The sequence below is a fragment of the Plecotus auritus genome (assembly GCF_963455305.1).
Source record: "Plecotus auritus genome assembly, chromosome: 9".
Classification (NCBI taxonomy): Eukaryota; Metazoa; Chordata; class Mammalia; order Chiroptera; family Vespertilionidae; genus Plecotus; species Plecotus auritus.
In genome coordinates, this window is record NC_137783.1 from 153,369,524 (window position 1) to 153,391,465 (window position 21,942).

The 21,942-nt window shown below is 60.8% G+C and overlaps 3 protein-coding genes across 15 annotated transcripts in view; 1 reads left to right on the top strand and 2 right to left on the bottom strand.

Annotated features, from left to right (window-relative positions):
• Positions 1–289: 289 nt before the first annotated feature.
• On the bottom strand, positions 290–6,757 carry FEN1 (flap structure-specific endonuclease 1). Of its 2 annotated transcripts, none has more exons than XM_080688014.1 (2): positions 6,481–6,757; positions 290–2,170 (listed from the first exon to the last, which is right to left on the bottom strand). In XM_080688014.1, the coding sequence occupies exon 2, from the start codon at positions 2,154–2,156 to the stop codon at positions 1,014–1,016; it is 1,143 nt and encodes a 380-aa protein (XP_080544140.1). In that variant the 5' UTR covers positions 2,157–2,170; positions 6,481–6,757; the 3' UTR covers positions 290–1,013. The 2 variants fall into 2 exon arrangements, with proteins under 2 accessions (XP_080544140.1, XP_080544141.1); XM_080688015.1 differs by lacking the exon at positions 6,481–6,757 and adding an exon at positions 5,650–5,781.
• On the top strand, positions 6,002–9,622 carry TMEM258 (transmembrane protein 258). Of its 2 annotated transcripts, none has more exons than XM_080688016.1 (4): positions 6,002–6,120; positions 8,149–8,258; positions 8,804–8,940; positions 9,515–9,622. In XM_080688016.1, the coding sequence occupies exons 1-3, from the start codon at positions 6,118–6,120 to the stop codon at positions 8,928–8,930; spliced, it is 240 nt and encodes a 79-aa protein (XP_080544142.1). In that variant the 5' UTR covers positions 6,002–6,117; the 3' UTR covers positions 8,931–8,940; positions 9,515–9,622. The 2 variants fall into 2 exon arrangements, with proteins under 2 accessions (XP_080544142.1, XP_080544143.1); XM_080688017.1 differs by having other exon boundaries at positions 6,036–6,120; positions 7,906–8,258.
• Positions 9,623–10,170: 548 nt separating this feature from the next.
• The window catches only part of MYRF (myelin regulatory factor), a 33,029-nt gene continuing 21,257 nt past the window's right edge, over positions 10,171–21,942 (bottom strand). For 5 of the 11 annotated variants that reach the window (XM_080642366.1, XM_080642362.1, XM_080642363.1 and 2 more), the window contains 19 exons: positions 20,768–20,844; positions 20,479–20,589; positions 19,981–20,071; positions 19,398–19,598; positions 19,103–19,214; positions 18,503–18,612; positions 17,814–17,974; positions 17,669–17,741; positions 17,340–17,428; positions 16,971–17,039; positions 16,468–16,548; positions 16,214–16,302; positions 15,904–16,095; positions 15,434–15,664; positions 14,846–14,933; positions 14,571–14,645; positions 14,177–14,279; positions 12,683–12,757; positions 10,171–12,524 (listed from right to left, as the gene is read on the bottom strand). In XM_080642366.1, the coding sequence (XP_080498492.1) occupies positions 12,423–12,524; positions 12,683–12,757; positions 14,177–14,279; positions 14,571–14,645; positions 14,846–14,933; positions 15,434–15,664; positions 15,904–16,095; positions 16,214–16,302; positions 16,468–16,548; positions 16,971–17,039; positions 17,340–17,428; positions 17,669–17,741; positions 17,814–17,974; positions 18,503–18,612; positions 19,103–19,214; positions 19,398–19,598; positions 19,981–20,071; positions 20,479–20,589; positions 20,768–20,844 (2,130 nt within the window). In that variant the 3' untranslated portion in view covers positions 10,171–12,422. The remainder of the gene's footprint in view (positions 12,525–12,682; positions 12,758–14,176; positions 14,280–14,570; positions 14,646–14,845; positions 14,934–15,433; positions 15,665–15,903; positions 16,096–16,213; positions 16,303–16,467; positions 16,549–16,970; positions 17,040–17,339; positions 17,429–17,668; positions 17,742–17,813; positions 17,975–18,502; positions 18,613–19,102; positions 19,215–19,397; positions 19,599–19,980; positions 20,072–20,478; positions 20,590–20,767; positions 20,845–21,942) is intronic. The other 6 variants (XM_080642358.1, XM_080642361.1, XM_080642357.1 and 3 more) reach the window with 4 other exon arrangements.

Consider the following 21,942-nt stretch of genomic DNA (forward strand, 5'->3'; position numbering starts at 1 on the left):
TGAATGTTGTTACAAATATCCAAATGGCCCTTGGCAGAAAAAGGATCCCCATCCCTGACTAAATTGTGAGTCTTTCTCAAAGGAGTTCCTTTATCTCACACAGTAGGTGGAAACTGGTAACTCTGTTCCTAGCAAGATAAACTGGCATCCTCCAAATGGCCAAAGTACCTACCACCCAAGTTCCTTTAGCCATTCAATGGGGGCATAGCGCCATCTTGTGGCCATGCTCAAACCACCTGTTAATAGGGTACAATTCCAGCATGTTATGTTAGGAATGAAAAGAACACTATATTCTGTCTACTTTTATTGACTTTTTTCCATACATTTAAAACAAAAATAGCACATGACAATAGCATCTTATCCCAAAGTTTCAACTCAGTTGACTGCCTCAGAGAGGCCATGAGAACTAAGCCACCTTATGCCTCTGAATAACTAACTAAAGATTCAAGTTACATTGCAAGTTCAAGTTTCTGCCCAGCCGAGACACACAGCCAATGATGAAACAACACGTTTCGGACTCCAGGGACTCCAGCTCTCGGCCTGTCTTATTTCTCAGTAGCTCTTCCTCTCTGATTAGGCTGAATCCTCCCGCTGGCTATCCTTCAGGGTGGGTCAAGGCCGAACCAGAGAGAAAAGTGCAGTCTGGCTCCACCATCACTGGCTAACAGCTGGCCAGCTAGGAAATCATCTCCATACAGTCTTTGGCCTCCACCATTTATCTTCCTCTCTCTTCTTCAACACTTGTTGCTATCACTTTTATGTAACAGTGGATTCAATGTTCATTCAGTTGACTGAAGGGTGGTTTGAGCCTGGCATATTTTCCTGAGCTAAAACAGAAGAAAACCAAGTACCTCTGTGGCCTTCCTGCCGTAAGATGAAGTGAAAAAGGGGAAAGCACGACTGAGAAGGGTAGTCCAATCCCCTCCCTGCCCCAGCAGGTTCCTCTGGCACTAGCTCGTGAGGGTACAAGGCAGATATTCTGGGGTCAAGGAGGTATAATGAGGGAAATGCATTTATTTCCCCCTTTTAAACTTCCCTGCTGCCCCCGTCTTTGCCTTCTTCTTAGCGGATCCCTTGGGTTCTGGCTCCTTGCGCTTAGCTGAAGAGAGGGAGCCGGTCACCTTGAAGAAATCTTCCAGGCGGCCCTGGGTGCTGCCTTGGCGACTCTTGTTCAGCCGCTTGACCCCGCTGCGGATTCGCTCCTCCGAGAACTGCTTTTCGCCGCACATGAACTTGACGAGCTCCTCTTCATTTGGCTCACTCCACTTCAGCTCCACGGATTCCGGGTCCAGCACCTCTGGCTCCAGGAACAGCTGCTGGGCCTCCTTGTGGAGCCAATTTTCTGGCACAGGGTACTTGTTGGGATCAAGTCGACGCACAATCTCCTCGATGCTCTTGTGCTTCTGGATGAGGTCCACGGCCCGCTTGGGCCCGATGCCCCGAATGCTCTCACAGTAGTCACTGCCCAGCAGGATGCACAGGTCCACAAACTGCTCCTGGTTCAGGCCCAGCTCCTGCAGAATCCGGCTCAGGTGAAATTCCTGGATGGGCAGCTTCTTGGCCTCGCTGGCGGTCAGGTGCCGCATGAGCACAGGGCTGCCGAAGGTCAGACAATCCATGTCCTCTGTGGCCGCAGCGTAGACTTTGCCAGCCTTCACCAGGGCTGCACAGCTGGCCTCTGCCTCACTGGGGGCATCGAGGTACGGGATGCCCATGAGGCTCAGTAGATGCTTGCACTCATCATTGTGTTGCTTGGTGACCTTCACCAGCCGCTTGGTGAACTTCTCCACATCCTCCTCGGCCCCAGCAGCCTGAGCCTGATGCAGCTGCTTCTCCGCCTCAGCCCGCCGCTCGCTGCGCTTGGCCAGCTCACCTGACTTGAGCTGCGGCGGCTTGCCGTCAAAGACATACACGGGCTTGATGCCATTCTCTATCATGCGGATGGTGCGGTAGAACATGCCCATCAGGTGGCTGGTGGTCTCACCCTCCTCATTCTGCAGCACATCCCCACCCTGGCGAACAGCAATCAGGAACTGATAAATGCTCATGGAGGCATCGATGGCCACCTTGCGGCCAAAGTAGCTTTTGATGTCATTCTCCCGAATGGCACTGGGGGCCACATCAGCAATCAGTTTGGCCAGGCCTTGAATACCCATAGCAGGATGGACAGCTGAAAAAGAAAGGCAAGTAATACAAGGAGGAACTTAAAGGATGAAAAAAAAAAAGGTTGTAATTGGTGCTATCTCAAACAAATTTAACACAACAAAAAGGAAACCAAGTCAGCAGTAGAGAAGATGAAAAGATGAAGAAAACAAGGTTTCCATTGGCCAGAAACTTACAGTCTAGCAAGGAACTCCATTCAATACTAACTAAGGCTTCCTGAGTATAACTAAATTGGGTGCTAAGAGGAATAAGACGCTGTTGAGGTCCTTAAGGGACTTAACATTTTGTGGATAAAGCAGCAACAGGACTAGCATGCAATAGGGGCTAAGCAGATATCTGCATCCGTATCATGCAAATCCAGAGTGTGTCTGGCCCAACTTGAGGAGTCCAGGGACCATAAGGGCAGAACTGAGGCCTGCAGGACCGGCAAATACTGGTTAGGGCCATGGCCGAGCAGCTCAGTTGGTTAGAGCATCATCCAGCTAAGCCAAGGTTGCAGTGCAGGTTCTATCCCTGGTCAGGGCACACACAAGAATCAACCGATGAATGCATCAGTATGTGGAACAAATAGATGTTTCTCCCTCATGCCCTTCTTCTCGCTCTAAAAATTACAAAACAAAACACAACTGGTTAGGCCAGTGGTCGGCAAACTCATTAGTCAACAGAGCCAAATATCAACAGGACAACGATGGAAATTTCTTCTGAGAGCCAAATTTTTTAAACTTAAACTTCTTCTAACGCCACTTCCTCAAAACAGATTCGCCCAGGCCGTGGTATTTTGTGGAAGAGCCACACTCAAGGGGCCAAAGAGCCGCATGTGGCTCGCGAGCCGCAGTTTGCCGACCACAGGGTTAGGCAAAGGAGAGATGAGACAATTACTAAAGCAACCACAATTCTGAATGTGTAAAGTGGTAAAATAAACACTAGATCCATCTTCTTGCCACATGTGAAAACATTTATTCTTTCCCAAATCATTCCTCCGCCTTCCTCCCCTAAGCAGCTGTGATGGTTAGTGTTCTGTGTCCGCTGGTCTAGGCTACAGTATCCAGTTATTTAACCAAACACTAACCCAGGTGTTGCTGTGATGGTATTTTGTAGATGTGGCTCACATGTGTCATCAGTTGACTTTAAGAAAGAGAGATTGCTCTCCACATGGCCGGTGCGTCTCATCCAAGTCATCTGAACAACCTCACCAGCAAAAAACAGGTTTCAGGAAGAAATTCTGCCTTAAGACTGTACCGTTAACTCCCGCCTGAGCTCCCAGCCTGCAGACCTGCCCCTGCAATTTTGGACTTGCCAACCCCTACAATCACCTAAGCCAATTCCTTCAAATAAGTCTCTTTAGGTTGCTCTGATAGGGGCAGAAACAGAAGGCTGGGGAACCAGCCAGAATTGTAAGAAATATTAATCCTGCTCTGTTAGCCGTCACTGTTTTATTCTGAGTAAAGAAGGAGCGTTCTAACCTGGCTGGCGGACGCACTTGGGACCTGGGCGCTCACCAGGAAACGAAGCCCATAGCCCGCCCCCCCGCCCCCCACATCATGGAGATGTACTTTGCTGCAGAAACCAGGATCGCGCGCCCTTTGAAGACCCCAGCCCTTGCATATCACTAAGCTCCCAGCCCTGTTGCATACCTGCAGGCCTTTGCAAACCTCCAGCCTGCTTACCTGCCCAACTGGCTACCTCACCGTGTACCCAATGTAAGCAGCTGGCTTAGGGGGGGCTGCAGAGCAGATTTCTGTGGATGACCTGCTGTGCTCTCCCCATACCGCTCATACATGAGTCAATCCCGTCTCTGCTTAATTGGCTCAAGTAGTGGCAGGCGGCCTGGACCCACGGGCTGTCCGGTTACAGATCCCGGACCCACGGGCTGTCCGGTTACAGATCCCGGACCCACGGGCTGTCCGGTTACAGATCCCGGACCCACGGGCTGTCCGGTTACAGATCCCGGACCCACGGGCTGTCCGGTTACAGATCCCGGACCCACGGGCTGTCCGGTTACAGATCCCGGACCCACGGGCTGTCCGGTTACAGATCCCGGACCCACGGGCTGTCCGGTTACAGATCCCGGACCCACGGGCTGTCCGGTTACAGATCCCGGACCCACGGGCTGTCCGGTTACAGATCCCGGACCCACGGGCTGTCCGGTTACAGATCCACGGGCTATGTACCTATCTGTTCTTTCCCGGAGCACCCTGACGCAGAGAGCAGCCCCGAAGAACGGAGTGATGGGCTTTTCCACACGCAGCACGGACCCCCCTTCCGTGTCCCCGCAGCACCTAGGAGCGCCTGCTTCCACCTCGATGCTGCCGGGAGTTTTAAGTCTTTCCCTCGTCTGCTCGCTCCACCACCACGTCAGGAACGTGCATTCCACGGCTCCCACCCGACCCCAGGCCCTGACCTCCTCGCTCCGCCCAGGGCTGCGTTTCCGGGGTTCAGGCCCCTTCACACCTAAAAAAAAACACCCTCACCATTATTACTATTATTTTTTTGCTCCTTCCATCCAAACCTGTGCTTTCCATCCACTTAAAATTTAAGAGTTTTGTGTGTGTCACTCAACGTCATCCCGTACCCACTGGGGGTCTGCGTCCAACACGCGACGAAATATTCCACCAGGCCTTCAAGTTGCTCCCATTCTTCCCTCCCTTTCGAAACGCCTAAGCGACCCTGAGACACCCCTTCTCACGAAGTGCAAGCACCTGGCCTGGCATCAGACCTTCCATGCGCTGGTTCCCAACCCCCTACAGCCTGGGCCCCGAGGGTGAGCCGGCGACCCTGCGACCCGGCGCAGCACCCAACGGCGGGGTCTGAATGTTACAGAGCGGGGATTTCTGAGCAAGCTTACTACTCCTGGTCCAGCGAGGCCGCGGACCCTGCCCCAGATGGAGCGGTCGGTGCGGACACCAGGCCAGGCCTTGAGATCCGGTCTCACGGCCCCTTCCCAGCACGTAGGCCTTCTTTCCCAGAACACGGTCAGCTTTCTGAAGAACAGGATGACCCTGTGAATAACACGGTCGCCAATGGCATGACGCTGACGTTGCTTGGGAAAAACTGTTTTGTCTCGGTTGCTTGCTCTGCAAAAACAGGATGTGGTTCATGCGCTTAAAAGCGGTCCGCACAAAGGGTCGGGGCTGCCCTCTGGACTCCCTGCGTGGAGAAAGGCAGAGCAGGCGCCCCACATTTTAATTTGGTCTGGACTCCAGGGGTCCTTCACTCAAGCTCGCTGCCCAACACTAAACAAGTGAGGTTTAAAGCTGCGTCTCATCCGGGATCTTAGCCAAAACACACGCGACCCCAGGAGGGGGAGTTACTGTCCTCTTTCTACAAATACGGAGGCTCGGAGCTGGCGCCACGGGCCCTGGTCCCACAGCGGGAAAGTGGCGGGACAGCACTCGCGCCCCGCCCCGCGCGGCAGCCGGCCCCCCGGCAGCATCCAGCGCACAGCAGGCCCCGCCGCTCTCGGGGACGCTCCCCACGGGGTCTCACCTGTTCTTGGGGGCGCGAGGGCTCGGCAGCTAGCGGCTGGTCCGGTGTCGCCCGGCACAGTCCTCAGTCCCGCTCTCGCTTCAGCTCGCCCGCGGGTCCCTCTCGCTCCACCGCCTTCCAAAGCCCGCGCTCCCGTCACGTGACCCGTGACGCACAGCCGCTGCGCACAGCCTCCTGGGAAGCGTAGTGCAGGCCCGACCGCTGGGCCAGCTTCTCTCACGGCAAACAGTCCCGGCAAGGTGAACGGACTCCCTCGGTGACCCTTCCTCACCCTTCTCCACCGTTTGCCCTCACTCCACCCAAAGTCCTCGCTGGCCTCAGCTCCCGCTCCACCCGAAACAGCGGGACTACACGTCCCACCATGCCGCGCGCGCGGGTGCCACTTCCTCTTCCGGCTGAGCAGCGCGCCGGCTCCTGCCGACGTGTTTTTCCGGTGGCGGAGTGGCAGACTACCCAGTGCCCGGCAAAATGGTGAGAGGGGTGAGGGGAGTTTGGAACAGGGCTGTGAGGAGCCCTCGGGGCCCGTCCCACACCCCTTTCTCTCGCAGAGGCCCCGGAGGCCCGGGACCCAGAGAGCGGGAGGCTCCCATATCCTCCCGCTTGGGCTGAGGGGCGGGGAAGGGAAGCCCCTGGCCATGGACTCCTAGGCTGAGGTTTTCATCTCGCCCGTTTTAAGGGGGGCGGGGGGCCGGGTGTGAGGTGCATTTAAAGAAAAATCTCTATTGTTGAAAGTATTACCTATGTCCCCTCTCTCCCCCCATTGACACCCCCCCAGCCCGCCCCCCGCCCCAGGTGCAGTGTTACTATTATCTTGGAGCTTTTCTCTCTTACTTGTGACCAAGCTGTTCTATCTCGACATTCTTCCCCCTGCCGAGCTCGCACTCACGCGACAAAGGCCTTGGGCGCATGTCGCCTTCCCGGGGGAGCACGGCCGACTCCCCTCCCGGCAGGTGGCCTTTCCTGGGCGCTCCCGCCACCTCGGTGCGGGCCTCTGGCCGCGCGTCCTCCTGGACCCCACTGGCACCTGCCACGCCTGCCAGCGACCACCCTCTGACGTGCCTCCAGCCCTGAAACGATGTCTATTCATCTTTGTATTCCCAGTGCCAAACACAGGGCCTGCAAATGGAAGCTCCATAAAAGGCAGCGATTGTCTTTATCGTGTGGGGGGGAGGGGGGGACGTAAATGTTTACCGAATTGAAGTCCAGTGTCTCTTGGAACAACGGGCCCAGTTTACTTCCCTGGAGTTGTTGTGTTCAGGGTTTGAGAAGCAGTGGCTGGCGGGGGACAATGGGAGGCAGCATGGGCACAGAACTGTATGTTCACAGCCCTCGTTCACAGGCATGACCTCATAATCGCCCCTAAACTTTGGGAAGGAAACAAACACCTGTTGAGCCACTAATTCTTTGCCAGGCAGGAGCCGGACGCTTGGACATTTGTCATCTTTCTTGAATCAAATGCACTGCGAGATGACGCGTGCCATTCAGTGGAGACAGAATTTTAACTGGTGTCTTCTGCCTATAGATCCTGAGATTCTGGGATAATATAATGAGAATAATACAGAATGAGAAGTTGAGATCATCCTGAGATTCCAGGATAATACAGTGAGAATAATACAGAATGAGAAGTTGAGATCATCCTGAGATTCCAGGATAATATAATGAGAATAATACAGAATGAGAAGTTGAGATCCTCCTGAGATTCCAGGATAATATAATGAGAATAATACAGAATGAGAAGTTGAGGTCATCCTGAGATTTCAGGATAATATAATGAGAATAATACAGAATGAGAAGTTGAGGTCATCCTGAGATTTCAGGATAATACAGTGAGAATAATACAGAATGAGAAATTGAGATCTGGGTACTAGTTCATGGTCCTCAGATGTGGGGGTCCCTAAAACTCCTAAAATTATAGGCAGACTTATTTTTTTTTTTAGAGAGAGAGAGAGAAACATCAGTTTGTTGTTCCACTTATTTATACATTCATTGGTTGATTCTCCCCACCCCCCCGCCCCATTGGTTGATTCTTATATGTGCCTTGACCAGAGATCGAACCCACAACCTTGGCATATCAGGACAAGACTCTAAGCAATAGAGCCACTCGACAAGGCCAGACTTTTTCTTACATGTGGTTTATCTCAGGCGGGGAGTTCATACGTTTCATTACTTTTTTTTTTTCATAGAGGGCAGCAGCCTCAGAAAATATTAGGGGCCATTCATTGACCCACCGCTAATTAGTCACCTTCTGTGTCCTAGCGCCTGACTCTGAGCCGCCCTTCGGTTTCATAGTGAAATGACAACGTGCCGCCGTAGTTTCAGATGCAATTGCTGTCACCCCCAAACGGCACCACTTGATGTTGGGGAAGGATTGCCACATTCCCCAGGCTGAGGCAGGCCGTAAGCCGTCACAGCAGCGTGAGGCCCCTTGACAGCCCCGCTCGGCCCCCAGGTTGCAGGCGTGGGATTCTTTCCCGGCTCTGATCTCCTGTGTGCCCCCAGGAGCTCGAGGCCATGAGCAGGTACACCAGCCCCGTGAACCCAGCCGTCTTCCCCCACCTGACCGTGGTGCTGTTGGCCATTGGCATGTTCTTCACCGCCTGGTTCTTCGTGTATCCTTGCCACTGGGCAGCGGGTGGGCCGAACTGGTGATGTGGGAAACGGAGGCAGAAACCATGCTGGGCGCACGCGCCCTGCCAGTATTTTCCCGGTGTGGGGACGGGAGGTTGAGGGAAGGCCGTTGACGCTCCCAGGGCAGGTTGTGGCCTTATTTTTCAAGTTCAGGTGAGCTCAGTTCGCTCCTCAGATTCCCAGGACAGGAAGCAGAGGGCCCGGCTGGACTAGAGGAAATACGGGAGTAGATAAAAGTGGTGTCAGGAGGGGTGCCCTCGGGTGCCAGGAGGTCTGAGGACTAGTCTGGCTCCACCGTTTATTTGGGTAAGTGACCTGACCCCTCTGGGCCTCATTTTCTTCCTGGGTGGTGGAGGAATTGCGTGCAGCAGCAGAGCCCGGGCCGCCCTTGGGCCTCTGCCTAGCTGCACCAAGCCAGACACACCTCCCAGAAGTCCACAGCCCATGCCTTTCCCCCGGGGTTGCAGTGGCCACGCTTCCTGCTCCGTGCAGTCCACCCCTTTGCTTCTCCTTAACCGTCCTGCAGGTATGAGGTCACGTCCACCAAGTACACTCGGGACATCTACAAGGAGCTCCTCATCTCCTTGGTGGCCTCGCTCTTCATGGGCTTTGGGGTCCTCTTCCTGCTGCTCTGGGTTGGCATCTACGTATGAGCTCCCACGGGTAAGAGCTGCGACGGTGGGACACTGGAGAATCCTCCCACGCCCACATCCCTGGGGTCCTCGGGCCTGCATGACCCCTTGGTTCACGGAGTCCTGAGTGGATAGGGACACCAGACACATGCGCCTCTTTCCTGCTCCTAATGGGGATTTGAGCCAAGTGCGTGCGACCTACTTTGTCATTCCAAATCCTGGACACCGCCCAGGGCCTCCATCTGGCTTTGGGATGTACTATGTGGGGCTATTCCCAGGGCGGTGCGTTTGCGTTCTTACATTCATGCACCAGCATCTTGGAGAGACTGCTGGGGAGTGGGCCCAAAGGGGGTCAGAGTCTGGGACTTAAAATTTGCTGCAAGGAGTACTGTTTCGATTAGGAATGTTTCGGCCACTGAAATAAACCCTGATTAAGTGAGGAAAGAAAAACGAATAATCCACCAAACAGGTCACGAGAATTGGCTCTGGTGGCTCAGCCTCAATGGCGTGTGCCCCTCAGCCCGTGCCCCGGGAGCACAGGGCTCAGTCAGGGAAGTGGAAATGAGGATCTTTGGTCTCCCTGTGACACCTCTCTCCTCTTTCAGGCTCCAGCCAGGCAGCTGCACTGAACCCTGCTTTTGTAAATTAATTTTTTTACTGTTGCCGGAGGTGTCCCGCCTGCTGCTCACAATAAAGGCAGATGTGTGACCGTCTCGTCGGGTGCTCCTTCTGCGGGTGGAGTGGGTGCTGGTGCCCGGACCTGCCTGACTTCCCCAGTCCGGCCCTTCCCTTTTCTCTCTGCCTTCCCGATGGTTCCTGCTGCTGGGGTGCCCGCTCTCCCTCTGAGGGCCAAGGGGTGTGGGAAGGCTCTCCTGTGGATAGGAAGGGGCAGGCCCACCCCCTTTTGTGGTTTCTCCAGGGACCCACACCAATCAAGTCTGCCCTGGGCCAGCCCCCTGCCCCACATGTAGCCACTCTTCTCTGGGCTGGGAACCCTGGCAGGGCTCAGCTTGTGCTGTAAAGAGGCTTTTCCCGAGGATGCCTACCTTTGACCCTGGCAGGGCAGCAGCAGTTCCCTGGGGTGTGGCCAGGGGAGGGGCCTGCTGCGTCCTGTGCCCAAGCCTGGCTTGAAGCTAAGAAGGACAGTGGGCTGCAACGCATCCATGTGGCGGAGGGACCCCAGAGACTCCGTCCAGGAGGTCCCAGCCCCAGAGGTGACTCCACCTCCCACCAGAACAATCTCAGAGCCGGGGAGGCAAGCGCAGGTACAAACCGCATTTATACATTTATTTATATACGTGCATTTACTTCAGAGGGAAAGAACAGCTCAGGGACAGGGAGCACAGGCCCAGGGCTGCTTCCCTCTGCCCACTCGAGTCAGAGCTGGTCCACGATAAATATGAGTCGAAGCTCAGGGGCGGGAACTGGGAGTTAAGGGGAGGGGGCGCTCTATGCACATGCAGGCTTTTACGGGGGATAAATGAGGGCCGGGGTCTTGTGCATGGAGAAGCCCTATGTACAGCTTGACGTTTGGGGGCGATTTAGCCCAGTGGCTACAGGAATAAAGGCCACGGGAGAGAGGGAGGGAGAGATGGCTGATGGGCCCCAGGTAGGGCACGGAGCCACGGCACCCACTCACCAGCACCGGCCAGGCAGCTGTCTGCTGCCAGCAGGCGGCCCGTCCCCTTCCCCTGAGGCCCTTGCACTTTACTGGGCTTAAGGCGACTTTGGTCCAAGGTTGACCCCCCCTCTAGCAGCTCGGAGCCCCTGCTTGGCCCCAACCCCTGCACTAGGGATCCCCTACCCCAGACGTGGAAACAGCCAGCTGCTAACCGGATTGGGGCTTGCTGTCCAGATGGGCTCCAGGGGGCCGTGGAGGGTCACTTTCCAGTTAAGGACTGAGGGGCCGAAGTCCAAGAACACAACCCCACAGAGGAAGCCCCAGAATCTCATGACAAGGAGCGAGGCTGAGTAGTTTAAAGGCATTCAGGGAGGTTCCCCCCACCGGAGGGGAGGGAACAGAGTAGTCCCAAATAAGGCTGGCCCGCACTGAGAGTGAGAGCCGTGTATATCCTATGTCAGAATGGGGCGGAGCACACAGGAGCGGGTGGCCCGGCATCCCTGCTAGCCCCCTCCCCCTGGTGTCTCCCCATCCTGAGGGTAAGTGCTTTGAGATCACAGCAGAAGGGGGCCCACCCGCAGTTCCTAGACTTTTTCAAGATTCAGGCTCCCCCTCCCCCACAGGCCTCTCATTTCGAGCTGAGAAGGAGAGGTAAGCGAGGGGCAAGGCCTGGTTCCCCAAACGGTGGCAGACCATCACAGAACAAGGACGTGCGGGCAGCCCCGGCCCCATGTCCGAACCGTGTCAGGGCTAAACGATTCCCACGCTCCTTCCACGAGCCCGTGTGGCTCAGAATTGCAGGCACCCACGAAGATGAACTCCGCCCTTGAGAGAAGACTTCTGCCCTCACCTAAGCCCTGCCCTTGATGTGGGGAGACGAGGCCCCCGGCAGACGAGGATGGAGGGAGGGCCGGTCCTGGTGGTCAGGAGCGGGACGGTGTGTCATGGGACCGGTCCGAGCCAGAGTCCTGTCTGCGAGCGTCATCCCAGCGCGCTGGCCCCTCTGGGCTTCCCGTCACCACCCTGCCACCCCGTCCTGGGTTAAGTGCATTTTAGGTTCATCCATAACAGCGGAAGCTCTGCATCCGCCATCTGCCAGGGTGGCTGCTGCCTTGCTGGGGTTCCTGCTCCTCTGCCCAGAGAAGGATGGGCCCGAGACACCACTGCGGGCCTGGGGCCCGGGCCCGCACCACCGGCAGCTCACAGCAACTTCCAGGACACTCCAGAGTCAAGGCGCCGAGGCTTACCTGGCCCACTGGCCCCGCTGGTTCGGCCAGGCACCAGTGTACATGGCACGTGGTCAGTCTCCACCCATCCGGGCTGGCGGCCGCTGCCCTGGCGGGCCCGGAGCCACGCTCAGGGAGAAGAGACCTCCGGGCCAAACTTCAGGCTTCAAGTGCAAGCCCAGCGTAACAGTCAAACCCCAGAAGTCCACCTCCTGGCCACCCCTTGGGGAGCAGCTTCGAGGGTGAGGGCTGTCTGCCCTCCACTGGCGCAGGGTCCCAGCCAAGTCTCAGCGCTGCAGCCGAGCCCCCGCCGATCGCAAAGGCAGGCCGGCCCTCGAGGGCCAAAGGGAGCTCCCGGCCTCGAGTGGGGAGGCAGCGAGGGTGGGCTCCAGGCAGAGCCCCAGGCCCCCCCCTCCCCCCCGCCTCAAGGCCCGGAGCCGGCCCTCCCACCGCCATGTCCGCACAGAGGGCCCTGCGGTGGGAGCCAGGCGTGACCAGCAAGAGCAGCAGCTCCAGTGTGAGACCAGTGTCCCCGGCGGAGGCCAGGCCCAGCTCCGTCGGGGCAGTGCCCGCGGGTGGCGAGCTGGCAGCACAGGCTCCAGTGTAACAACCATCCAGTGTGGGGGCGCCCGGGGCCGGCCCTGGCGGGGGCGCCTGGGGGGCAGCTCAGTCGCACAGGCGGTAGAAGCGGAAGTAGTAGTCCGTGGCCAGCGGGACCGGGGCCTCCGCGCTGCAGTTGGCCTGGCCCTGGGTGGGAGGGCGGAGGGGCTGCATGGGGGGGTTTGGGAGTTGCAAGGGGGGGAGGCACCCCGCCCCCCGCTGACATGTCCTGACACCGCCCCAAGTCCTGCCCTGAGCTCTGCACCCGCACCCCCACCCCCGCCCCATCCCTCCCCCAAGCCCCACAGACACGGGCCTGTGCTCACCGGCAGTGCCACCTGGAAGTGGTAGGTGAAGTCACGGAAGGACAGGATGGTCACTGGCCACTGGTGGGAAGTGCCCTGGAGAAAGGGGAGAGTCAGCACAGGCCCTGCCGCCTTCGTGGCCAGCACGGAGAGCAGCCGCGGCTCCGGCAAGTCTAGGAAGGGAACCGCATCTCTGAGAGATGGGAGGGAGCAGGGTGTGCTCTGGGGCGCGAGGGCAGCCACTCACTGTGCCGAGCACCCACAAGTCCCCGGCTGCCTCCTCCCGTCCCCTACCTTACCTCCTGCCCACGGTGCTCGGGGCACATCCAATAGTTCACTGACCCGCCTTCCTACACCAAGGAGGCGGCGCTGCTGACAGGCCAGGAAACGGTGATTTGCCCCAAACCACACGGTGCAACGTGGCAGAGCTGGACCCCAGACCCAGTGTGCCATGCTCTGTCCCTGGCAGGGCAGCGGGAGGCCCGGCGGGGGCAGCTGGCCCAGCTCCGCCCCGCGCCTCCGGCTTCGCCCCTGCAGTACGTGTGCCCAGGCTGAGCAACGCGTCCACTGAGCGCCCTGCCAGGCTCCCCCCACAGCGTCTCGTGCTGCCCCCCCTGGGGCCGCAGGGCCTGGGCCTCCTGGGCTTCCCCCCATGCAGCTTTCTCTGCACGTCTGTCCCCCACGCCGCCCCGCACAGCACTCTGTCCCCCACGCCGCCCCGCACAGCGCACTCTGTCCCCCACGCCGCCCCGCACAGCACACTCTGTCCCCCACGCCGCCCCGCACAGCGCACTCTGTCCCCCACGCCGCCCCGCACAGCGCACACTGTCCCCCACGCCGCCCCGCACGGGGCCTGTGAGGGGTCCCAGTGCGTGTTTGCGAAGGCTGAGAAGAGCTTCCCTTAACTTGTGCTGAGTCACAGCTGCAGGTCACGGCCAGTGAGGCAGGGTCCCGGCCACTTGCTTCCAGAGCGGGAGGGAGCCGAGGGTCTTCCCCAAATCCAGATGGAGCTGGGCCCCGTCCCCAGCCTGAGCTTGAGGTCCAGGCTCCCAACACACCACGCCCCCCGTCCCCCCTGCCTCCAGACCTCTGCACCTGCTGCTCTCCTCTGCTGGGACTCTGTCCCAGATGGTCCTTCAGGTCTCACTTAAATGAACATGACTTTTTTCAGTGGCTGACCTGACCTGAGACCAGACGAGGTTAGCTCTCCCTGCCATGGGCTCCCAGGGCTCCCTCCCTGTCCCTGTCCCTGCCCCTGTCCCCGCCCCTGTCCCCACCACTGCACCCAAGTTGATCCTCGTGGGGCCATTTTCTTCCTAGCGCTCTGCCAGGGCAGGAACGGATCAGAGCAAGGGACAGAGAGGCTCAGCCGTGCATGGTGCGCACACACACCCTCCCCCACAGAGGCCCAGCCCCCAAGTGTCCCTTGTGGAGATGCCTGCACTCTGGCCCCGCTCCCTCTCCTCACCCATTTGGGGGCCCTGTTGTGCTCTGGGGCCCCCAGCTGCCCCCTACCTGGGTGTCCTGGTGGGTGTGGAGGCTCTGTGGAAAGCCCCCCTCCTCGCACGGCGCCTCCGACCTCAGGCTGCACAGCACCACGGACACGGGGAACGAGGAGCTGCAGGAGGCCCGGGTAGCAGGGAAATGGGTTCCCAGCGCCTCCGCCCAGCCTCCTCCCCGCCAGCCCTCCACTCCACCTCCCTGCCCCGCTGGCCCAGCCACCGAATCCTCACAGCCTGGAAACATGCTAACCGTCAAGGTCCCAGAAGGCTCTCCACCCCTCCCACCCACCATCCTGCACGGTCCTCAGGCCCCTGCGGCGGCAGCCCGTTCTACAGATGAGGAACGGAGGCCCAGGGAAAGTTAGCGGCCAGGGACCGGGGTCTCCCCTCCCCCACGCCGCACTCACTTCATCTGCAGGGTCAGGCTGAGGTGCAGGGGGGTGCTGCCACTGACAGGGATGTGGTAGGTGAAGTTCCCAGGCCTGAAAGGGCAAAGCTGGCTCCTCAGCCCCAGGCCACACCCACAGCCTCACCCCATGGACTCCTTAGCCCCCAGTCTCCCTGGAGCCCCTCGGGCCTAGCCAGGGTCTGCGTCGCCTGGTGGGGGAAGTTCCCGAGTGGAGCAAGGGCTGGCTATGTGGACGGAGGGAGCCTGTCCCTGTGGGGCGGGGAGCCAGCCCACCTGCAGGCACCGCCCGGAGCACAGTACTGGGCGGTGATGGGCATCGCGTTCTCCAGCAGCTGGATGGAGGTGAGGGCAGGCGCCGAGTCTGCAAGGAGAGGCGGGGCTGAGCATCTACCCCTTGGGGTTTCTCGGTCACTTTGAACTTCAATCTCAGCAAGCCACAGCTTCTCAACTTCTTTCCTTTAAGCCACAACACCCGTCAAATGGAGGAACCCGGTTTAACAGCCTCGGCAAGAAAGGGTTCCCCAGCTTTGTCTGCTGCAGGGTTTGGGGTTTGGAAAAACAGAGAGCCAGGCCCCGGAGCCAGGCAGGTTGGAGTCATTCCAGCTCTGCCGCTGACGGGTCACCCGGCCCCTGAGGAGCCACTTCCCTTGTCTACGCCTGTTTCCTCATCTGGAAAATGGGGGCAGTCCCTTCCTTGGGGGAGGGCTGTGAAGATTCAATCGGCGATCCGCAGGCTCCCTGCCGGATCCCTGGCTCCTTGTAATGCTCAGCAGAGGCCTGCTGACTGAGCTGTGCACCCAGACTCGGGTGCCTGGGCTGAAACCGGGCTGGGCTGAGAGGTGTAGGGGACAGGGCAAGTACCTGCTTGGCCCCAGGGCTGAGTGGGCAGGGGGACCCCTCGGCGGGCCCGGCCATGGATTCGGAGGCTGGGGCTGTTCTTGGTTTTGCCCTGCCCCCCCAGGAAGGGGACTGAAGGACTGGCCACAGGCTCCAAGCTCTTTGAATGCTTGGAGTGGCCGATGCCATTGGCTGCCAGGCCCCAGGACTTGGCTCTGATGTTGGTGCCGGGCAGCGGGGCCATCGGGCTGGGGTCTGTGGACAGAACCGGTGCAGGCTCAGAAGAGGGGCTGCCCAGCTGTCTCTACAGCCCCACTGGACTCTGGGTGACCCCATCTGTCTCTTGGTCCCCCCAAGGCGGCCCGCCAGTCTTTTCCAGAGCCTCCTTCTGGGCTCCAGGAGACCCTCCCACCAATGGCCTGTGGGGTCTTCCTCTGGACTCAGTTAAAAAAAAAAAAAAAACCCAACCCCAGCCCTGGCCCCAACAGCCATACCTGAGTGGTTAGTGGAGGGGCTGGGGCTGGGGCTGCGACCATGGCTGGGGTCAAAGCTGGGGCCAAGACTAGGGTGAGTGGCAGGGCCTGGCGTGGGTGAGGAGCAGCAGACGATGGGGCAGGGGGGGCTGGAGCACAGGTCTAAGGTGTGGATGGCCGGTCCTGGGGCTGAGTGGGTCAGGCCGGTGGTAACTGAGGAAGCCAGAGGCTGTATGAGCCGGAGGGGGCAGCAGAACCCCCCCACCCCGCCCCCTGCAGAACACAGCCGCCTCCCCCATCCCACCTGTCCAGATCCGCCCCAGTCACGCACCCAGCAGCAAAGAGGGCCGTGCGCCTGGCAGCCCAGTGGTCACGGGCGACTGTCGGAGCTGAGTGGTCCCAAAGCTCTGGCTGGCCCTGCTGGGGAAGGGTGGGCCGAGCTCAGAGGGGCTGGAGCTGGTGGGGAACCTGGGAGCCCCCGAGAAGCAGGAAGGGCAGGAGGGGGTGGGCGGGGAGGTGGAAAGGAGCAGGAAGAGGGCAGCCGGAGCCAGAGGCGGGAAGGAGGGGCTTGACCCGGACACGTACCATGGGCACATGGCCTCGCTCCCCCCCGGGTGCTGGGGCCGGAGCAGGGCCAGAAGACAGGAAGTGGACACGGCAAAAGAGCTAAGGGCAGCAGAGAGGAAAAGGGGGGCCAGGCGCGATGGAGAGAGAGAAGACACAGTCAGAGACGGCCCAGAGGCTGAGGGTGACAGTGGGCAGACAGAGCCCAAGGTCCCACCCTGGCCCTCCTTCCCTCCACCCCAGTCCAGCCTGGGCCCCGCCGATGCCCTGGACTCTCAGAGGCCCGGCGACCTGGAGGGGCTCTGGGTAGGCCTGAGAGAAACATGGGTTTCCGCAGGGAGTGGAAGACAGCCGCCCCCCTCCAGGGAGGCCCTCCCTCCCCCTCACCAGCCCCCCACGGGCTGAGAGCCTAAGCTGGAACCCCTTAGAGGGGACAGCCTCCGTGGCTCCCCTGACCCCGGGCTGCCCACCACAGCCCCTCCTGAGCTGGCGGCTCAGCAGACACCAGGCCTCCAGGGACATACCCATCGGTCTCTACCAGGTCCTCCTCGGTGCGCAGGCTCAGCACGTACAGCGTGGACATGGACACCACGCTGGGGACCACGGGGAAGGGCCATGGTTAGAGCTGAGCCAGGTCTGGGGCCCTCTCTCTGGGGCAGGGACTGAGCTCCCAGGGGATGTCTGTAACGGGTCTCCCAGCCCCAGGGGGACAGGACAGAATGAGGCAGCCCACCCCCTTCCCCAGGACCTCAGGGACTCTCCCAGGCCACGCCTTCCTCTTCCCCAGGCCACGCCTTCCTCTCCCCCAGGCCACGCCTTCCTCTCCCCCCAGGCCAAGCCTCCCTCTTCCCCCAGGCCTGGGCCCTGCCCCAGCCAGCCTGCAGACAAGTCACCTGAAGGCCATGACCACCACCAGGGCGATGATGGTCCCCTGCAGGAAGCGCTGGCTGACGCAGGCCTGCTCCGGGACTACAGACGGCGGCTGAGGAAAAGGGAAGAAGCAGCAGAGGCCCAGACTTAGGGAGCCCATGGTCTTCCCCACTGGGGTGCTGCTGGAGGTAGGGGTGCAAGGTGGGCTCATTCCCATGGGGGCAGAGGGAGAGGAAGGGAAAGCAGGGCTGGGCGGGCTAGAGGGTCAGTGAGCCTGGAGAGGGACAAGCAGGAAAGGAAGCTGTGGGGAGGGGAGGCCCCGTCAACCTACCTCCCACCCCACCCACCTTACCTTGCTGGCCACCTTGGGGGGCCTCTTCTTGTGGGGGACGCTGCCTGCCCGGCTGAACTGGCTCCCTGTGTGGCTGCAGCAAGAGGGCCAGGGTCAGAGGCGGCCCTGGGGCGCGGGTCTGCCCTCCCCCGCCCTGCGCCCCCACCTGAAGGCGCCGGAGCTGCCGGTGGACTTGAAGCTGTCCAGGCGCCGCAGTTTGGCCAGCTTGTGGCTCCAGCGCTCCAGCTCGTCGATGCGCGTCTCCAGGTTGTCGGTCAGCTTGCACAGCTCCTTCACGGCCCCCACGTTCTCCATGAAGATGCGCTCCTGGCCAGGGCACAGGTCAGTGTTGAGGGCGTCCTGTGCTGCCTCGGGCAGCCTCCCGGCCCGGCACCTGGGGCAGGCCCTCCTGCGGCCTGAACTGCCCTCCCCGCCCCGTCAGAATGCCCGTCGCCCAAGGCCCATGCGCGCCCCTCTCCCCAGGAACAGGGAGCCTCACACGGCAGCTCTTAATGGTGCAGCCGAGGCCAAAACGTGCTGCAGGCTCCTTGGAGCCCAGCCTCTCGCCAGGGCAGTTCCAATGAACCTCGAGATACACCGCGTTTGGGCCGTGCAAGAGCCACGAGAATGACTTGGGGGCCGCTCTGGCTGCCGCCTTCCGCAGAGGGGGAACCCCGGTGAGGTTCCTCTGGCCCCGCCGCTCAGCCAGAGCGGCCCAGCCCACCGCCCCGCAGCCACCCTCTGAGGGCGTGAGAGGGGGCTGGGCCGCTCCTGCTCGGCACTGAGCCAGCCTCCTTGGAGGGGTGACCCGCCTCGCTGCCCCGGGGGCGGCCCAGGCTCCCCCTGGCTGCAGACCTTGTTCACCACCAAGAAGTTCTCGATGGTCTTCCCGTTGGCGAAGACCACGGCGCCCGCGTCCTTCACCGCCTCGGGCAGCACCTCCTTCACCTCCTGGGCGATGACACCTGGGGAGGGCGGGCCAGGTGTGCGTGGAGGGAGGGGCCTCATGGAAGGGGGCGCGGCTGAGGGGCGGCGGGGCGGGGTTCCGGGCGCTAGAGATCTGGGCTCCGAGGAGCCTGGAAGCAGGGGCGCCACCGGCAAGCGTTCGCAGGTGGCGGTTCCAGGGGCCAAGGTGTGGGGCTCCCCTGGCTGGGGGGAGGGGCGGTCCCTGGGAGTGAGAATACCAGGGGAGGGGGCAGGGATGGGGGGGTGAAGGCAGGGTTCATCCAGGGCAGAGGAGCGGGGATCCCCGGGCACGATTCCCCCCACTTCCAGTGTCCAGGCGGGAGGCCCCCGGGGCTGAGGAGGAGTTCCAGGAGTCAAGGGGAGGGTTCCCGGAGGGGTTCCCGGGAGGAGGTTTCTAGAAGACCCGAGCAGCATTCCGAGAGGACGGGGCAGGGTTCCGGGGTTCCGGGTTCCCCGGCTCCAGCCTCAGTGCGCGCAGGCGGGCCTTACCCGTCTCTGGCGCCGAGGCCTCGATGCCCGCGGTGGCGGCGAACTCGGGCTTGTATCTGTAGTGCACCAGGCGCATGCGCGAGATCCTCTTCAGCTGCTCCGTGGTGTCCACCTGCGGGGAGCCAGGCCTGAGCCGGAACCCTCCCTCCTGGCCATCGGGAGCGCCCCGGAGACCAAGAGGCTGCAGGGTGGAGGGGAGACCCTGCTTCCCGGATCCCTGGGTCCTGAGATCCAGGCTCAGCCCCCCCACTTCCCCTGGGAGCTCCCCTGTCCTCACCCCCAGCCCCAGCCCCACCTCCTGCACGTGCTCCTTGGCCCGAAGATCCGACGGGTGCATGAGTGAGCCCATGACCTTGACGTTGCCGTGCACGACCAGCGCCTCATCAGGACGGTCTGTGTTGATGCCCACACGGCCGTGGTGGAAGACTGTGTCGGGGACCTGTGCCCGCTGCCACAGCACGTCACTGTCGCTCTCAAACTGGCCTGGGTTGGAGGCCTAGGCACGTTGGGGTTGGATCCATCAGTGGGGTGGGGGTGGGGAGACCTGCAGCCCCCTGGGAAAGGGGGCACCCCCTCCCCCGCCCCTCCAGCTCCGCCCACGGCTCCTCACCTCACTATGCCTAACCTAAACTGCCCCTCCCATTGTGGCTTGGTTACCTGTGGGACTTCAGGAAGCCCCCAGGCCTGTCCACTTCCACGCTTTAGGAGACACAGGCCCAGAGAGGGTGGGGCCTTGCCCGAGGCCACACAGCCAGGGCCCAGCAGGACCAGCACGGCAGCCCCTGACTCCCCAGGACCCTGGGATTTCTCCCGGGTGCTTTTCTCCCAGCTCTGGGGAGGGGGGACCCCTCAAGCCCCTGGGGGGAGGTGGCCCTCACCCGCACGATGATGCGCTCCGAGATCTGGGCGGCCAGCGTGTAGTTCTGATTCTGTGCGTGGGCCTGGAGGGCCACCACCAGCATGAAGTACCTGCAGCACATCGCAGTCTTAGCGGCCCCATGGCCCTGCCCCCGCCTCTGCCCCCCGCGCCCCCCCCCCCCCAGGTCAGATGCACAGTGCACAGCACTGCCCCCTCCCAGGCTCCAGGCACCCCAGGAAGTGGCATGAACATCCCACCCTAGAGGAGGAACCTGAGTCTCCACTAGGGGGCGGCATTTCCCCAGGGCCCACAGCGAGGCCCTGCAGAGCGGTCCCTGCCCAGGAGCCAGGCTCCTGCGCTCCCATCCTTAGTCAGCCAGGGGCTGAGTTTCAGGTTCCTGGTCCCTATGACGGGTCGGACTGTGGGCGCTGTGCCTGGCATGCCACATGGGCGGGCGGCACCTTCCTGGCCGCTGCCTCAGCAACAGGGGGCTCCGGGGCGGGGTCCGGCCGCTCACCTCTGGTCAGGGTTGGGCTTGCCCTTCTTGCGCATGTTGTTGGCGGTGGTCTCGCTGAAGTGCAAGCGCCCCACAGTCACCTTCGTGACCTGCTCAGGGGGCAGACTGACCCTGCGGAGAAGGGCAGGGTGCTCAGGGGCTGGCAGGCAGGGGGCTGGGAGAGCCAGGCCGCAGGGGGCACCCAGGTATGGGGAGTGGACATTGTGGGTGCCTGCCTAGCCCCCCTCAGCTCCCAAGCCGGCTGCGGGGTCAGCCCTCCCAGAGGCCACCCCCAAGGTCAGACACTCACGTGACCGGGTTGAAGGGCCGCTTGCTTCGATCCGACTGAGACTGCTCGATGTTGATGGACTGGTTCAGGGCCTCTAGCTGGGGAGGAGCAGGGCCAGTGGGCCCTCAGGGCCGGGTTCCCCCCCTGCCCCCCCGGCCTGGCCCCCTTCACCTCTCAGCCCAGTCCGGCCCAGCTCGAGCTCAGGAGGAAACAGAGGCACCGCCTCCCCTCAGCCTGGCTTCCCCATAAACTCGGGTCCCTCTCCCACACAGCCGCACCCCAGACCCCCACCCACACCCCTGCTCCGCCTCTGTGTGCATGCTGGGGCAGACACACTCCACCGTCACCTCATAGCCCCCAGTCCACACCCACACGTCCCCAGCCTGAGCACACCCCAAACCGGCCTCCACAAACACCCTCACACCCAACCCATCACTCCAGCCCCCTCCCATGTCCCCTCGACGCCCCCATAGGACACTGAAGGAGACACACCCTGCCCCCCTCCCTGCCACACCCCCAGGGAGCTCATGGGCTCAGGTTGTGCTGGGGAGGGGTCCTCGGGCGGGGCCTCTAGGTCAAGGTGGGCCTCAGGGCAAGTCTCCTAGGACCGTAGCAGCGGAGTGGACAGTGGACGGTGAAGGCCAGGGAGCAGGCAGCCAGGAGAGGGGGTGGGATGGCGCTGGGAGGGTGGCCCAGACCCGAAGGCCTTTGTGGGCTAAGCTCAGAAGTCAGGGCTTTGCCAGGAGGGCATGTGTGTGTGTGTGTGTGAGTGTGTGAGTGTGTGTGTGTGAGTGTGTGTGAGAGTGTGTGCGTGTGCGTGTTTGTGAGTGTATGTGTGAGTGTGTGTATGAGTGTGTGAGTGTGTGTGTGTATGAGTGTGTGTGAGTGTGTGTGAGTGTGTGTATGTGTGTGTGAGTGTGTGTGTGTGTGTATGAGTGTGTGTGAGTGTGTGTATGTGTGTGTGAGTGTGTGTGTGAGTGTGTGAGTGAGTGTGTGTGAGTGTGTGTGTGAGTGTGTGTATGTGTGTGTGAGTGTGTGTGTGAGTGTGTGTGTGAGTGTGTGTGTGTATGAGTGTGTGTGAGTGTGTGAGAGTGTGTGTGTATGAGTGTGTGTGAATGTGTGTGTGTGTGAGTGTGTGTGTGTGTGTGTGAGTGTGTGTGTGTGTGTGTATGAGTGTGTGTGTGTATGAGTGTGTG

What these genes read in the sequence shown, in the direction of transcription:
- TMEM258 (XM_080688016.1), top strand. An exon ending in TTCACCGCCTGGTTCTTCGT is followed by an intron (nt 8,259 to 8,803) that starts GTATCCTTGCCA and finishes ACCGTCCTGCAG; the next exon opens with GTATGAGGTCACGTCCACCA.
- FEN1 (XM_080688014.1), bottom strand. Translation starts at nt 2,156, where the DNA reads ATGGGTATTCAAGGCCTGGCCAAACTGATTGCTGATGTGGCCCCCAGT.